Source organism: Ictidomys tridecemlineatus, chromosome 12 (genome assembly GCF_052094955.1).
Source record: "Ictidomys tridecemlineatus isolate mIctTri1 chromosome 12, mIctTri1.hap1, whole genome shotgun sequence".
Classification (NCBI taxonomy): domain Eukaryota; kingdom Metazoa; phylum Chordata; class Mammalia; order Rodentia; family Sciuridae; genus Ictidomys; species Ictidomys tridecemlineatus.
The window spans coordinates 78160468-78178641 of record NC_135488.1 but is presented as its reverse complement, the minus strand read 5'-3'; the positions used below and the strand labels follow the sequence as shown (position 1 = coordinate 78178641).

The window sequence follows — 18174 nt, the reverse complement described above, 5'->3', positions numbered from 1 at the left end:
AATGAACAGTATACTTCCATTTTCAACATTTTATTTCAAAATAATAAGATTCAATCTAATAGCTGGGTTTAAACTAAGATGATGCTTTCTAAAAGGAGGAACATGGATATGAACACCAAAGAAGCATGAAGAGAGCAGGTCCAATACAAGGCTAATTAATAAATAGAAATTATATTATCATTATTCATCATCAATGAATTGTGCAGCTCTTAACATGAAAATACACCCAACATACCCCCGCCAAAGTATTAAAATTAAATGAGTTATGAGTTCTCTCTATTTTAAAAACGTTATGATTACATAAATGACAGTTATTTAAATATGTTCCTCACATAATCTGGTGCCTAGGATAGCAGTAACACCTTCCCAGGTTTCAAAACCAAACTACAGAGTAAAACAAAGAATGGCTTCTTTTTCTCTAATTCACTTCAAAGTTCACTAATACTTTATTGTAAAATATGCTAATTTGCTTTTCTGAGACTTTTACGTTCAAATTTACTAAACTTCTAAGAAGTTTCAATCTCTGGCAACTTGCAAAATTAAGCATCTTGTAAATATAATCCAAAAATATATCTAAAATCTATCTACTAAAAGGTAAAATCAGTTTCTTTTACAATGAACTTCAAGTCTACTGAAATTAGATTTCACTATCTAAGAGAAAAGATCTGTGCTCAGAGTAAATGCTCCTCTTTCCTGCTAGAGCACAAACTGTCATGGATGCCTCTTCACTGCTGCTACAAACCTAAATGATTTTCTAAAATAGAAATACAAGTCTATCTCACCCAGCATTATACCTAATACCATAGGTAACTGAATCAAGCATGAATTTTAATCAGTCCCATTATTCTTACAAATAAGAATAAAAAGCAATCTATAGTACATTAGTCTCCAAATTTTTTTCTATATCAAACAAGATTATCATTAATATTATCACTTGAAATGCATACAATAAAAACATGTGAAGTGTATTTCTGGCTCCAATACTGTAATCACATTCAAAACAAGTTTCATCTAAGAGGCCTAATGCTAATTTCTTTAATCTACATATCGCTTTGAATTAACTTCCAATCAGAAAATTTCAAGAAATTTTCATTTATGCTATTTTCAAAAGATAGCACCTTGTACATGACTTTAAAATATTTACTTCCTCTGCTTTAAAAACCTGAAATTTATAGTTATAGATAATATGTTCAGATATATATTTCAATAATTCCCTCATCTACCACAAGTTACTTTGATGCCAATTTATCTAAGATTCAGTTTTAATTTGATCTCCTTATCTACCCCAAATTAATTAAACACCAACTGCATTGGCATGTTTTATAGCAAACATTTGTTAGTAAGTATAAATAGATATTTACATTAAATATTTCTTCTGATCTTTAATCAAATAATTTTGTAGAAGAAATCTCTATTACCCAAGAAATATATGAAAAATTTGTATATATACATATATATTCTTCCCTCCCTCCCTCTCTCTCTTTCTTTGTGGCTGCCCTAGAAGTCAACATGCACCTAGAATGTACTCACTGATATTTAAAACTGTTTTAGGAATAGGGATCTAGTATGTGGTATGGCCCTTGTCTATCATGTTTGAAGCCCTGGGTTTGATCTCCAACATCACAAATAAAATAAATAAAATAAAAATAAAACTACTCTTATCACTTATGTATATATTCTTAGCTGAACAGACTGCTGGAGAGCAGATCTATGTTCTGATTGAAAGGTATAGTAGCATCTATAATTTAAGTCAAATACCATCATACGTCTTCAAACTACTATCATTTGACCTCTTGAACTAAACAAAATTCTAAAAAATAACTCCAAGGTAAAATACTATAAATAATACCATCTACACAATAATAATATTAAACCAGTTTCACAGCTCCTAGACAGTAGCAGACCACCCAATTTATAACAATATGGATTAAAATGTTTGAATCACTTAAAAGACTTATGAATTTTCCACTATTGTGTTATTTGTATCACTAGATGGCAATCTTCTTTAGATTTGGTTAGAGTAGAATAATCACTGGTGAGAAAGAGAGCATGGTAAAAAAAGGAAGGATCAACTAATCACAAAAGCAAATTACATAATACAAATAAAAAACACAAATAAAGATTAAGTAAATTGGCGTGTTAACAGCTATATGCAATAATATAAAATTTTTCCTGTTTCTAAGTTTAAGAACATCTTACCCTTCCCCAAATATCCCTCCCTTACCAAATGAAAACAAACTAAAGATATAAAACCAATTCACTAACAGGATTTTTCCCCCCTTTAAAGATACAAGTATCTCACAAGCCTCTGTTGGCCTATTTCTGTGTTCTGTTCCCAATTCAATCCTGAGCATCAATCACTGCCATAAACACAATTGGTTCTTACTCTACCATGTGAACAAAGGGTTGTTAAGGAATGAGAAACTTTTTATACTAGAAGATTTAAAATTACTCTCAAAATAGAAACTATTTCCACATCTGACACACAAAGCTTTTTTAAAAAATCAATGAAAACAGTCAGAAGGTGAAATAAGCAGAAAACAGGGTTACTCACCGTGGAGTAGTAACTGTTTCCTTTTCTGTGTGCAGCTTCCCCAGCAGAGCTGGGTAGTTTCCTGGAGGTGCCAAGAGAGGTTAGCTAGCCCTGCCCCTCATTGCAAAAGCAACACATCCTTTCACATATCAATGAATTGGTCTCACTCTTAGACCTAAGAATTTTATTTATTTATTTATTTATTTTTAGTGAAAAATTAGTAAAACTGAGAGCCTAAGAATAATTTAACTAAGAATGATTTAATAGATCTATCAGAGAAAAGGGGGCACAAAGTAAAGATGTATTTTGAGATGAAAATGGTAACTCCTCTACCTTGAGTAACCCTGTTTTTTTAAGATGTTAGTTCTGTGTATTGCTGTGATAGCTGATTAGGCCTCAAGAGATTAAACAAGAGTGGACTGAAAAAGGAGAAAATGACAATTTCAGAATTAAAGGCAAGTGTCTAAAACTCCTATATTTACCCTGGAAAGACATGATCCAACTTCCACAACTACAAAGGTAGAACCATGAGTATAAATTATACCCCTAACAATTCTCTTAAAAAAATTAACTGAAAGTTCCAAGAGCAAAATAGGGAGATTCCACTTTAAAATTAATTCAGCAACCTACAGTATCTAACAAAACTGTTAAAAATTTAAATTAAGGTATACTAAACTAAAAAATTTTACCCTTGATTACTCTCAAGATCCTTGTTATACCCATACTTGACAACACTGTAAGTTTATAGTAAGAACAAGAATTTAGTAACTCTACACTGCTAAAGACCCAAAATTACAATGAGGACACCATTAGGTAGGTCATTCGCTTTTATACTCAGGATTTAGCTTTTAATTTTTTGTCAGTTTCCAATCACACAAGCACATAAAATAGGTTTTCAAATTTAGTAGTAATCTCCCTAACAAGGAGATTAAGACCACACCACATACTTATATATTAGGAACGAAAATTAGATTTACCCAAAAGTAAACTAAGCTTCTACCTTATCATTACTGTAATTTCCCAGAAGACAACGAGTATACTACAAATACATACAGAAGGCAAACAATACTGACTAATCTGACTGACAGTAATTATAGAAGTTAGAATATTTTACCCAACTAAAACTTAAATGATAAATGTTTAAATAAAAAAAAATACTTGAGTGCTATGTACTTCTCAAAACTGATCTAATTTTTCAGAAGACGAATAGCATCTCATAATTCCACAATCAAGTTGTCATTAACGAGGTATTTTCTTAGGCATCTCAGGCATTACACTTTAGCATTCATAACAAATATGCATCCTCTGCTCTCCCATCTAGCACAATTGTCCTCTGTTCCTATGGAGTAAGTAATGTCCTCAGTCAAGTCTTCTCTTCTGTTTTAAACTGACCTGTGGAAAATCTATGAATTATACTACACATATTCTTTCTTCCCACCAAGCAGTGTAATTTTATATCATGGAACAATGAAGTGATCACTTATTTTATTAGATTTTTTTTTCAAATAAAGCTAGACAGTAGGTTTTTACCAAGTATTAAACTATAGTAGAATAAGCATTTTAGAAATTTTAAAGGCTATTTTTATGAAACTTCTTCAAAAAAAAAAAGTTAAAATGTTATATATAGGACACAAACTATAAAATGGAAAGAATTCTGTTAAGACCTACTTAAAAGTTAAAGGAAGACTTTATAAACTCCCTCTTTTGGCAATTCAAATGAAAAGACAGGATTGTTTATTTTACATTCTACTTTACATAATTAGCCTACATAAAGTAACTACAAAAAAACCTTAACAATATATATTAGTTGATAACTTATAAATATTGAAGTTTAGAAAATATTTTATATTTTTTATTTTAAAATGCATTTAAATATAATATTATTTATGTTATTGAATATTTAATATGATTTCATTATATTACAGAAGATTTTAAAACACAAAAATTTTCCATTTAAATTTATCTTTCCTTTTCAACTTTTTTGGGAAAACTGTTTAAGATATAGTAACAATTTCATAGCTTATAATGAATAGTAATATGGACTATTTATTCTATGGTATTTAAAATTTTCAGGATATAGTCTTTTCCTTATTGAAAATGGATTTCATTATATAAAAAATCTAATTGGCTTTATAACAAATAATCAAATACATGAACTTCTGTCATAATGAACACTTACTTAAAAGGACACAGATTTTTCACTTTTGCTCACTATTATAGTGCACATGACATAAATAGACCAATATCCTAATAGACCTAATATCCTAATAACAAGGAAAACCTATAAATATCTTTGGCTGACCCTTTTGCAATTGCATCCTGATGATCATTCAAAACTAAAAATTTTCTACCCCAGAAGATACGTGCTTTTCCTCTTACATATATTATTGGTTTAAATGACCATGATTCTCACCGTCAATAATTTCATATAGAACTCAATTCACTGATATACTAAATTTGTTACTAAATTAACTTTTTACATGCCATAAAATGATTAAGTTATTATTTTTACACTAAGATCATCAAGGGGAATGAAAAGGGAGGATCAAAGAAATGTCTATAGGCCTCTTATTTTTGAAATATTTTTAAAAATCAATCTATTTTTAAAAATAAAGTTTTATATATAATCTCAATTATAAACAATAAATTATATATATAATTTCAATTATAAAACTCATAAAACCCAAAAGTTATTTTAAGAATCTGAAAAAATTCCTAGGCAAACTTAAAACAATTTTCCTTAACCTAAAATGACCCTACATCTTCTTAAACTTAATAAATAATCTAAAAAGTTTAATGGCTGTGCATACAAAGTTTTCAGAGTGTCATGAATGGGAATTATAGAAACCAGGAATGATCAGCAGTAGAGATTATGACTCTAAAAAATGTCTATACAAAATATGAAAAAGACAAGTAAACTATATTTTTAAACAGCTCCTTGAAGCTTTTTTAAGATTTTTGTTGCAAAATCAGCAAATACTTCTCCCTTGTGTATTCTGAAGAGTTATTTACCCCTTTTAATGTGATTTTCAACCTTGCTCAGTAATAAGATGTTGAAAAATGAAGATCTTTAGATTACTGAAACTAGTAATTATCTACTTCTAAAACTTAAGCTATCACATCCTGATTGCATTCTAACTCAGTTTTTTCAGCTTAAATGGTAGCATGAAGAATGAATTGAGAAATTCATAATAGTAGAATGCTGAAAAGCAATTAAAATCAGAGTTCAAATTCATAATACTGAAGAAATTTTTATTAAAAACATTCCATGTATTTTTGTGCTATAAAATTCTAAAGCAATGTTGACTATAGGCAAAAGAAAGAAGCATCCTCCCTCCCCCACTTTAGAGAAAGAGTATTTACTTAGTAACTCAGTAAACTAACAGATGAACCGAGTATATCCACTCTTTCTTTCTTTCTTTTTTTTTTTTTTTGCCAGTACGAGGAATAGAACCCAGGGATACTTTAGGCCTGAGCTTTAGTCCCAGCCCTTTTTATTTTTGAGACAAGGTCTCACTAAGCCCAGGCTGGCATCAAACTTGCAATACTCCTGCTTCAGCCTCCAAGCTGTTGGGATTATATTCATGCGATGCCACACCCAGCTCACACCGATACTTTTTAACTCACTCACATCCAGTTGTTCTTTTGATATCATTATAAAAATCTAAATAAAGGCTTTAAAAGAGACCTAAATTATGACTTAGATATTGTTGACCTAACAATTACGAATAAAAAAGGTTAAAGTAATACAGGAACAATAGCAATAATACACCATCAGTAGGTCATTAAGTGACTCAAACTTAAAATGTATGCCAAATGGAAAAACAGTATTAAATAAATAGTTATTTTTACTTACAAATTAGTAACTGGATCTCCTTTCAGTGGAGGTAGGAGGTTCCCTGAGCCAATTAAACAGTTGTGCACTATAGTCAGACTCTGTAGAATATCATCTCTAGATAAGAGGAAAAAAATATTATCATGTTTTAGAAGATTCCAAAATTCTCATTAAGACTTCTAGAGTCTTAAAACATACAAACTTTATCAAAAGGGGATATATAAAATTACATCTTCAGTTTACCAACTTAACTAAAGGTATAGGATAATTAAAGCCGCAGATGTACATCAGTGGCAGAGCATTACCTAGAGAGCACAAGGCCCTGGGTTTGATCCTCCAAAAAATTCTGTTTCAAATAATATTGGACAATTAAATATATTTATTGTTAATACTAGACCCACCTGCATTTAAACAGGCTCTAAATAGTAACAAGTGAAACTGTCCTTAGTGTAGTGACTCTTAATTTTAATCACCTCTTTTAACCACTACTATATAATAGGGGTAAACAGCACTGCAGATCTTCCAGCTTAATCCTTACCACCCCCCACCCCATTCTGGGGACTGATAATTGAACCCAGGGCCTTGAGGAGCTAAGCAACTCAGTTAGATCCTGTCTCCATTTAAATATAAAGAGGGCTGGGAATGTGGTTCAGAGGCAAAGCACCTCTGGATTCCATCTCAAGTACCCCCCAAGAAAAAACCTTTCAAAGATTTAGACTATTAAAGTCTAATGGTCTCAAAGTAACTATTTCTTGTTAAACACCTATACAAGAAAAAAAAAAAAATCACAGAAATATTTGTCTAAATAACATTAACATCAACAATGTAAATTACTAAAAAGAAATAACAAAATCTAAACTCAGTCAAGGAAAAAGGGACTTTTCTTTCAAAGGTATATATCTACACACTTTCAAAAGAAAGAAGTCAAATTGCTAAACAAAAAACAGTTTCTACTACAAATTAGGATGAAAAAAACCTGAGTTTTCTTTTTAAAATATTTAAATCTTGCTCAACTTTGTTGTACCACACTATTTCAAATGTTTTTTTAAGTACATTTATGGCAGTTTTCAAAACAGTGAATATAAATACATCAGATATGACCACAGAAAAGAGAAAAGCATAAAGATTCTTTTAGATCGCAATTAAATGATACTGATTGATTATAAAAGAAAGCCAACCTAGACATTTCAAGTTCTCCATCCCCACAACGCTGAAGTTTGTCGAGCTCAGGCTGAAGAAAGGAGTCCAACAAATAGAAGGCAAAAGAAACTTCCTCTGAAGATGGAACATGCCACTGAATTCCTAGATTCCACAAGTCCCCAGGCTTACCCCAATCCTAGAAAAGAACATTTCTTAATTACCTTGAGAAGCTGAAAATAAACATGTCTAAATATGATTTAAAGGGCTTCAAAGAAATAATCCAAACCTAACCAAATAATATGCCAAGAGAGTGGCATATCACCGTAAACATCGCAAACCTTGTATCACACTTTCATTACCACTTGTAAAAAAAAAAAAACAAAAAAACGGATCACAGGGCTGGTGTGGTGGCACCCACCCACCTGTAATCCCAGTGATTCAGGAGGCTGAGGAAGAAAAATCACAAATTTGAGGCCGGCTTTGGCAACTTAGTAAGAGGCTGTCCCAAAAAAAGTTTAAAAGGACTGGGAGCTAGGGGTTGGCCATGATGTCACACATCTATAATCCTAGCTACTTGGGAGGCTGAGATAGCAGGACTGTAAATCTCAGAAGAGCCCCATCTCAAAAAATGAAAGGGCTGGGGAGGTAACTCAGTGGTAGAGTGCTCTTGAATTCAATCCCTACTATCCACCCTCACCCTCACAAAATGAAAGATTTGCGAAAGCCTGAAGTAGAGTTCAGTGGTAGAGTGCTACCATGCTCAAGGTCGAAGTTCAATCCCCAGAGCCACAAAATTTATTTATTAATACATAAATTAAGTATTTAAAAAGCTGTAAGCTCAGTGACAGAGCGCTTGCCTAGCATGCAACGGGCCCTAAGTTCAATACTCAGTACCATTTAAAAAGAAAATTCACCTCGAAGAGCCACTTAACATTATATTAAAAGAGTGACAGCAAGTTTATGTGCAGTTAGTTAGTGAAACAACAAAATTACACAGAATTATACATGGCAAACCAAGTTGTTTTATGTATAAACAGAAAACTAGAGTTTTAGCTCTATTTGAAGTGAGACACAAGTTTAATACATTATAATAATAGTTTTAATAATTTATTTTAAAACAAAAAACTGATATATCTATATACAAGAAAAGAAACACATTTTGAATTGGTCAGGAAATGAAGCCAATTTATTCTTATATCCTAAATTATTTAAAATGCTTGCCTTGATAGGAAAGTATTCAGAAGGAGGTTTGTCAAAGCCACCTGGTACACTGCAGTATTCTGTAGGGTAAATAAGTGTAGTAGAACGAAGAAGATGATGCAAAAGGTTACAAGACAGAGTGTAACCCTGCTTACAGGTTAAATGTAAGGTTCTTTGGAGAATCTTTACAAGCTGCTCCCTATAAAGAAGCAACTTCTTCCCATCCACTCGGGTGATCTAAAAATAAGGGGGGGGGAAGAGTTGAAGATATTTTAGTTAAAAGATCAACAACCAATAATTAATGCAAAGTTCAGTGCTTGGCCACTAAAGTAGCCTTAAAATGGTGCTTCTTAAAAATGAGTTTAATTTAGAATTGCCATTTTAACTGTATTCTAATAATTTAATTCTCTTTGGACATTAAAACACATTTTCTGAGCTTAGGCTTTCATGTGCCAAAATAATATTCCTTTCAAAAGGGTCTATCTCAGGCTGGGGATGTAGCTTAGAGGTAGAGTACTTGTTTGGAATATATAATGCCCTGGCTTTTATCCCTAGTACCACAAAGAAGGGAAGGAGAGAAAGAAGAAAGGGAGGATGAAAAGAGAAAAATGAAAAGGGGAAATGGGAAAAGAAAAAAGAATGGGTATCTATCTTTTAAGAGATGAAACTTAAACTGTTGAACTGTCTCATAATGGAAACTGAAATTTGACTGATGGCCAAATTTTATATCTGAATGATTCCAAAAAACTTTTCAATTAATGAGTTGTTCACACCAGAGTTAATCAATAAAAACTCAAATAGGTTATTAGTACTATTGCAATAGTAATAAAAAATGTACACTTCTTTGATAAAAGGAGAGTTCTGACTTTTTCAAGCTATATCAAAAAACTTCAAACTTTTGGCTTTCCACATTTTAAAATCAATTTTTCAGAAAGGGCTTAAAAGCATGTTAATGTGTTCTTCCAAAAACTTACAATACCTCTGATAAAAGTTGAAGATTCCATAGTAACTCCTTATCTAGCTCTTCTTCATTCAACACATCATCATCTAAAATAGCAAAATACTATCAGATGAAAAAAATATGCATATGACTAAATAATTTTACAATATTTCAATTAGCCAGTGCAGTAGCACACACTTATAATCCCAGTGACTTCAAAGGCTGATGAAGGAAGATCTCAAGTTTGAGGCCTGCCATAGCAACTCAGGAGGTGGAAAATAAACTTGAGAAAAATACACATACCAAACAAGAATTCTGCCTCTCTCTCTCTCTCAAAGAATAAGTGATATTTTAACAAAGTAATAAATATTAATTAAATAGAGTACAACTGCTAAGCTACCTGCCAACAAGGATGAGTCATTTTGGGGGAGGCAATTCCTTCCCCAAAATAAAGAGAGTAAAATGCTGCAGAGGTTCAAGGAATATATTTTCATTAACAGAGTTCTAAAACTGAAGAAAAAAATATATCTGGACTTGTAAAGACATAGAATATTAATTTTATGACTTACTCATTGTAAGTTGAGTTATAACACTACAGCAGTGGGGAACAAATAGCTTCAAAGCTTCTTCTGGGCAGCACTGAAAACATATTTGCAAAAATAACTTTTATGAAAGGCAAACATTTAACAGTCACAAAATATACACTAGCATTGTTTTTAGTGGCGAAGGGGGGCTGTAAGCAGCTACTGACACACTATGTATTTTCAATACAAGCACTTCTGAAATAATTAACCACACAAACTTGTTGATTATTGAGACATTAATTCATTAGTTCAAAATAACTAAACTCACCTTTACAGCAGCACGGCACATGTCTGCCACCATGCGGCCTGCCACTCTTGTTTCAAATATATGTGAAATAGAAAAATTAAAAACCTTCTGAAGGGCCACCTGTTAAGATATATTAAAAAAATGAAAATGCCTAATCATCATTTTTAAGAAAATTAAACATCTTATGGAATATAAAAGAAAATGATAAATATACTAAAAATAACAAGTAAGCAAGTAGCCATCTGATTTTATACAATTTGCTTAATAATGTTACATTCAGGTCTAAGAACAATCTGTGAAGACAATCCTAACTTGAACAAAACATTTAAGGAATAATATTTTACTTGCTACAAAAACCCTATGAACAAAACAGTAGCTAATAGCAGCAAATGCTGTTTAATTACCACAGTTAACCCAAAAAGTGGAAATTTCTGGAGTATTTTAACACTTAAAATTTGTCCTTCTAACAACTATAAAACTAACCCTGCTTTAAAAAGACTTCAAGCTGCCTGTTTAATTTTATAATCATGTTACAGAATTTGTACTTGTTGGCTAAATGAAGAAATGAGTTCTAAACTTGGATTAACAATGCTGAAAACTATAAACAACTTTTACTCTGTTAAACAAGAGATGATTTATGTTCATTTCTTTATACTAACATAATCTTAGTAACCATGCAGTTGGATGGCAGTTGGCTCTGAGCCAGGATGAACATGTTAAACAGTGATAATCTCAGAGGGAAAAAAAAAAAGAGGTACAAATAAAGAATGGTCTTTATTTAAGTTATTGGTGGGCCTTTATTTAATTTATTTATGTGCTAAGAATCGAACTCACTGCCTCACACATGCTAGGCAAGCACTCTACCTCTGAGCCACAACCCCAGCCCCATAAAGAGTATTCTTAAAGGCCACACTGTAAAAATTTAGGTACCAACCAGTATCAAATATCAAATGCCTTATGGGGACAACTGTTTCTAATTTGTCAAAATTTACTCAAAGGCCAGGTCATACCCTTAGATCTCAGCAGCCTGGGAGGCTGAGGCAGGAGGATCTCAAATTCAAAGCCAGGCTCAGCAACTTAGTGAGGTTCTGAGCAACTCACTGAGACCCTGTCTCTAAATAAAATACAAAATAGGGCTGGGTATGTGGCACAGTGGTCGAATGCCCTGAGTTCAATCCCCAGTTACCACCACCCCCCATTTATTCAAAGGATATGATTTCGATCATGTGATGGCATAAATAATTCCCAAAACTTCTCTTCTAATTATATTTAATTGTAAATTTTTACAACATAGTCATTTCTCATTATTCATGGTAGTTATGTTCTGTAAAGTTGCTGGGAATACTTCTAAGAGAAATATAGCATTAGGTTGTTGTGAGCCTCTGGTCACAACATTTTTGTCAAGTGATCAGTACATAAACCTGTTTGATGTGTATCTGTTTATGGACACTCATTTAATACTTATTTTTGATTCATTAACATTGAACTCACAGTTAACAACTATAAAACTCATGCCTATTTTTTTCCCATTAGGCACAGCACAACTCTTAGGCTTAGGAATACTAGACCTTAGTTAAGCATTACATTCTTGGGAACCATTTTTAACCATCCCTGCCATGCTGGGGACTGAACCCAGGGGCACTGTACTACTGATCTGTATCCCTGGCCCTTTTAACTTTTTGAGACAAGGTCTCTCTAAGTTGCTGAGATTACAGGGGTATGCCACCATACCTGGCCATTTTAACATTTTAAAACAGCAAAATCACTAATGAAAATGCAAACCAATATGGCACTAAAAAGTTTAAAGGACACCTGTTTATGTTAGAAGAATGGAAAAAGAATGTAAAGTGTGGCCTTGTTCAACCTTAGGCCAGGACCGTGTATGAATTAATTCAAATTTTTTTGGTCATTCTACACCAGTTCTCACAAAAGCATTGATTTGGGGGTCACAAAGTTAAGCAAGTGGGAAGATTTGCAAATTGAAAATTTGTGAATATTAAGGACCAACTGTATAGGTTTTTTAAACCTTAGTATAGAAAGGGATCTGGCATGGTATATACACTTAAAATAACTGACACTCAATTCTAAAACATCAAATAAAACTAAAAAAATAATCTTCTTACCATAAATATTTCTTTGGAACATTGTGTGAGGATTGTGCTAAACGTAGAAGACAGACCTAATTCAACCAAACTCTCCAAGTGAGTCATTTTCTCAGTTTCGGTCTCTTCTCTTGTTTGCTCCAATGTACTACTTTCTATAAGTCCAAAGCATCTAAATAATCCATACAAAATATAATTTTAGCAACTAAAACCTGGTTTAACATTTGATGATAGTTAGATAAGCTTCTTTTTTTTTTAAACAAATTAAATATCTATCACTTTTCAAGTGATAGGGAGAAATTTCTGTCTAGGGTAGAACAGCTATTTTCCAAATATCCAAAGAAAGACAAGCCTCAGCTATTAGCTGGTGCTCACCTGTCCATAAACTGCAAGACGAAATCTTCAAATTCAGCTGTGGCGGAACATAGTTCTCGTTCCACCTGTAACACCCAAATGTGGAGAGAGATTACAAATAGCCTTTGATTTTTTTTTTTCTCTGAACTAACAAAACCCAATTATGGCCTAAAACAGATTTAACACTGAATTATTGTGTTGGATACTGTGAGAAACAATACCATAATCACACATCAATTTAGAACAACTCAATCCACTACTTTCTAGGAACCAAACAAAAGGTAATTAACACATTTTACAAGGGTCAAAAACAACATAAGGGCTGGGATTGTGGCTCAGCAGTAGAGTGCTCACTTAGCACACTCGAGGCCCTGGGTTTGATCCTTGGCACCACATAAAACTAAGTGAAATAAAGGAACTGTGTTCAACTATGACTAAAAAATAAATATTTTTTTAAAAAAGTAGTCAACTTTATTACCAATGAGTTAAAACTGCTAGTATAAAAAGAATGGTGTCTCACTACTTGATATCCAAATGAAGCAAATCAAGTATTAACATGATTATAATACAGAAAATAGTTATGAAAAAAAAAACACCATAACCCTCCCCACAAAGTCTCTTTTCATTAGATGCCAATACTGGGAAAGTTTATTCCTAGGTTGATAGAAAAAACTTTGACCCACTTCCTATGGTAGGTGCTACATAGACTATCTTACCCAGTGATAGTCTGGCATTTTATTTATACCATTCTAGTAAATGAAACTTTTGTAGAGTTATCCAAGTTTGTTTTAAAACTATCTAATATACATTAAGAACGCACATGCTTTAAGAATTAAAAATGAATTTAATAATTTTTAACCAGACAGCATCCTTACTTCTGTTAGGTCATCCCTTTCCTGCAGTACAGATGAACAATCTACTAAAGGCACCAGAGTAGAAAATGTTGCTATAAACTGGAATGTGATCTGTGGGAAGATGCAAAAAATTTTCAACATTAATCATATAATTTTATTTCACTTCAAGCATGCTCACCTCTCCAAAATTATCTTGAGGGAAATACTGAAACAATCTTTCTGAATATTTTTCCCTTAGAATTTCACATTTTTAAGTACCCAAAACTTAACTGGCTGTCACTTCAATAATGAAGTTGTACTAAATTTATTTTCCATATAGTTACTTATTAGGTTTAGGCACAAAGTTCTCCAATCTTTTGTTACTGAAAAGTTGCTTAGTTTTCCACCTCAAGTGTAATACTATTTTAACTAAGGGTAAAAATAAAATGCTCATTCAGAACCTAGAAAACCAGAAAGGGAAAATGAGAAAAATGACACTAGCTGTATATAAGCAGAAGTTGGCATATTTCTTCACATTCCCTTTATGCTGATAGATGAAGGAAAAGGTAAATGATCAAAACATGGGGTAGTTTTAAAAATATCTGTTTAAGGAAAAATAGTAAATACCTAATGAGCTTTAAAACATCATTATGATCACCACAATAGTGGGAACTTAATAGAATAAGTTATTCTTTATATATGTGTAGTTGGCCAAAATACATTCTGTCATATATAACTAAAAAATTTTTTTAAAAAATCATATGATCAGGGCTGGGGATGGATGCAATTCCCAGCACCACAAAAACAACAAACAAACAAACAAACAAAAATTAAAAAAAAAAAAACCCTCTTACTATCATTAAATATATATAGGTTATGGGAAATTACGTAACAAAGGAAGGTATAAGCTACAACAATTTCTCATAAATCTAAACTTAGGCACCAACATATGTAATGCTGTTATCATTAACAGATTTTATGATGAATGGTGTTATAAAGAACTTCAGATTTTAAATTCAAGATGTTCTTTTACAAAATATAAACACAGAATCAAAAAAAATCATCAATATGCTCACCATGCATTTACTAAAGTCATTTGGATCCACCCCAGGCAATGCTCTCATCAACAGAGGTAGCATATGTGTTGGACCTTCAGGAAACCATCTGCCCCCTGATACCAAACTTCGGGCTACTCCAATTACACAACTTAAAGTAGCTGTGAGCTGGTGAGGTTCTGTTAATGTCTCTAATGCAGGATATGTTCTACAGTTTGAAAACAGAATTTTACAACATTAAATATACTAAATTCATATACTGCATTGTGATGTAAAAAATAAATCAACAGAGTATCTTGAGTGAAAATTTGCCGTCAATGTTAATAGAATCACACATATAAAGGAAAAGTACATGCACAAAAAAGTATAGTCTGGTTCATCTTTTTCCAATCCCCTATTATTGTCATCTCTATCCATGCAAATTCTACATGAAGAAGAGAATAAACTAATGGACTTGAGTTATTTTATCCACCTTAATCCACATTATACTAACCTAATGGTTCAACTAAGAATAATAAATTAGAAACTGAGTATAGTGGGACACGCTTATAATTCAAGTGGCTCAGGAGGTTGAGGCAACTTAGCAAGGTCCTAAGTAACTCAGTTGAGACCCTGTTTTTAAATAAAATACAAAAAAGGGCTGGGGATGTGGCTCAATGGTTGAGTGCCCCTGGATTCACTCCAGTACCAAATAATAATAATAATAATAATAATAAATTAAAATACAGGAATAAGTTACAAATACCCACTCATCATTTTTATAGGAAATACAATCTCACTGAAATGTAACCTGCTCTTTTTAAAAAGGCTTAAAATCACAAATCAGTTATACAAAACATGATAATATTACTGGCACTAGAGGGAGAGAACTGTGGGGAATAAGACAAAGACAAATGTGAATAACAAGGTAACTAATGAATTGATAACAAAGATTTAATTAAAAAAAAAGACAAATGGTCACGAAATATTTAAAAGCTAACAATATCAATCTATTTTAAGAAGGCAGGGGTATCCAAAATATAGTTATTTTAAATTCCACTTATATGGGAAATTTCATTATGTATTATGTGGAGAAAGGAAGGAAATTTATAACTAAGATTTAAAAAAAAATAAAAAACCTATGTCCTATTGTAAAAAATGAAGGAAGCACATTACACTAAAGAATCTTTGGAAATGCAAAACTCTAAAGTGTACACTACCATGTGGGGCTTACAGCTTTATTTTAAGTTCTGCATTTATAAAAGGAAAAAAAACTAAAAATAAGTCATGTCACAACACAGCACAGAATTACAGTTCAAAGTCTCAAAAAAATGACATTTTGGCTAAACACACAATATTGCTCAATATATTAAATTTATCCAAACATTGAGAACTAAAGAAGAAAGATGTGACCAATGTACACAATTTTGTTTATAAAGTTTGTTCCTTCTACAAAATACTTTATCTCATTATTCATAATTACTCAGTCCAAAAATAAATAAGGTAAGCCGAGTGCGGTGGCACACACCTTAATCCCAGCAGCTCAGGAGGCTGAGAGGAGGATAGCGAGTTCAAAGCCAGCCTCAGTAACGGCAAGGCACTAAACAACTCAGTGAGACCTGGTCTCTAATAAAACACAAAATAGGGCTGGGGATGTGGCTCAGTGGTAGAGTACCCCTGAGTTCAAGCCTGGGTACCAAAAAAAAAGGAAAAGTAAAAAACACTGAAATCCTCCTCCAAAATTTCAGGTATGAAAATAGCTGAAGTCCCTCCTCCCTAGGGAACATCAATGAACCTACCATAACTGTTAGCTTCTATTACCCAGTAGAGATCAAGGAGCAAAAGACACTGTGAACTGAAGATAGGGGAAATTGTCACCTTCTCTATACCATTTACTAATTATCTTCTATGAGTTCAAGAGTTTCATTGTTCTAAGACATGTACACCAGGTGAGTGGTACAGTGTTTGCCTAGAATGTATTTGGGTGGGGGCTCTCAGTTACACTCCCAGCACTTCCAAAGAAATGAGGCTGAGAAAGTAAGGTACAACCTAACTTGAATATTCATTGCAATGAAAACAGGGTGAAACTGCATCATAAAGCAACTGAAATGTATAGGTAATGGAGCCACATTTTGGTAAATATCTTAAATAGTGTGTTTAAGTAACTGTGACTATATTACATATCCTGACTCAACAGTAGGTTCAAATAGACTGTGGTCTGGATTCCTTCACTAAGGACCCCTACATAAATTCTTATGAAATTCAATTGTAGATCACTCTGGGATCCAAAAACTAACATGTTTCCTTTTACCTTTTAGAGAAAAACAGTAAGGTTCAAGTTCAGGCAGCAGAAAAAGACGATGCTTAATAGAAAGCTGAAGTAATAATTTCTTGAACACTCAAAAAACTACATCTCCTTCTTAGGATACACTACTCCTAGTTTGTGAGAGTAACTAGGCAATTAGAGAGCTACTTAAGATACTGTTTTAACACACAAAATAAAATGAATGCAATCAAATTTATACTATAAATACAATACACCAAAGATTATACAATACATGAAAATAATTAAGATAATGAAATTTTCCTATCATCACTGATTCACTGCCACATTCTCACATTCTCAATACTCAGTGACACATTTTGAAGGAAAAAAATAGATCTTAATTTATGAAAAAAAAAAACTGGTAACTATCATATGTAGATATCCAAAATACTTACACTATTCATTTCCCTTTCATTTTTTTCTCCCTAATAAATCTTTATCAAGTTACGAATCATGTTAAAACCTCTTGTTTCTCCTCTAAAAATAGATAAAAGCCCTGAAAATGCAAAACAGATTCCAGAGAAAGGAAAAGGAACAGATAACAAGACTAAGAGCTATAGTTGAACCTTCCACTAAACAGGTATAGCACTTACCTTTCAAGCACAGGGGGTATTACTAACTCAGGTCTCATGAGTGCAAGATTCTGCAGAGCCTGGGCTGCTTCTAGACTACCAGTTTTGCTAAACATAGCCAAAAGAACAGGCTGAATAATGCATTGTACAAAGTCTGTAACATCTTGATCAGTAAGCTTATGGCTATCAGGCACAGGAGTTAACCAAGAGGGCTTCTTGTATCTTTCACGATGCAATCTTCTAACAACACTGTTTGGCAATCGCTGAAGTAGTTTCATTAACTTGTTCTGGGAACAAAGAAACAAAAAGTTCTAGGTAGATGCAACTTTCTCTTGTAGATATTTATGGCTCTTCTCTATCCACTCAAGAAAGGATTTTTGAAATAACAGCTCTAAATATAAAGATTACTGCAAAACTGTACAGAATTAAACACTATTAATTAAATATTGAGAACAATTAATAAAAAATGAGTTT

General features: G+C 32.5%; 1 protein-coding gene across 6 annotated transcripts in view; it reads right to left on the bottom strand.

The window, feature by feature from the left end:
* Positions 1–18174, bottom strand: part of Psme4 (proteasome activator subunit 4) — a 98382-nt gene that overhangs the window by 43163 nt on the left and 37045 nt on the right. For all 6 annotated transcript variants that reach the window (XR_013428986.1, XM_078029175.1, XM_078029176.1 and 3 more), the window contains 11 exons: positions 17722–17987; positions 14845–15031; positions 13811–13900; positions 12957–13021; positions 12603–12753; positions 10501–10599; positions 10218–10287; positions 9688–9755; positions 8730–8945; positions 7547–7704; positions 6390–6485 (listed from right to left, as the gene is read on the bottom strand). Coding sequence is in view for 5 of the 6 variants with exons in the window: in XM_078029175.1 (XP_077885301.1) it covers positions 6390–6485; positions 7547–7704; positions 8730–8945; positions 9688–9755; positions 10218–10287; positions 10501–10599; positions 12603–12753; positions 12957–13021; positions 13811–13900; positions 14845–15031; positions 17722–17987 (1466 nt within the window). In the remaining variant the exon portion in view is untranslated. The remainder of the gene's footprint in view (positions 1–6389; positions 6486–7546; positions 7705–8729; positions 8946–9687; positions 9756–10217; positions 10288–10500; positions 10600–12602; positions 12754–12956; positions 13022–13810; positions 13901–14844; positions 15032–17721; positions 17988–18174) is intronic.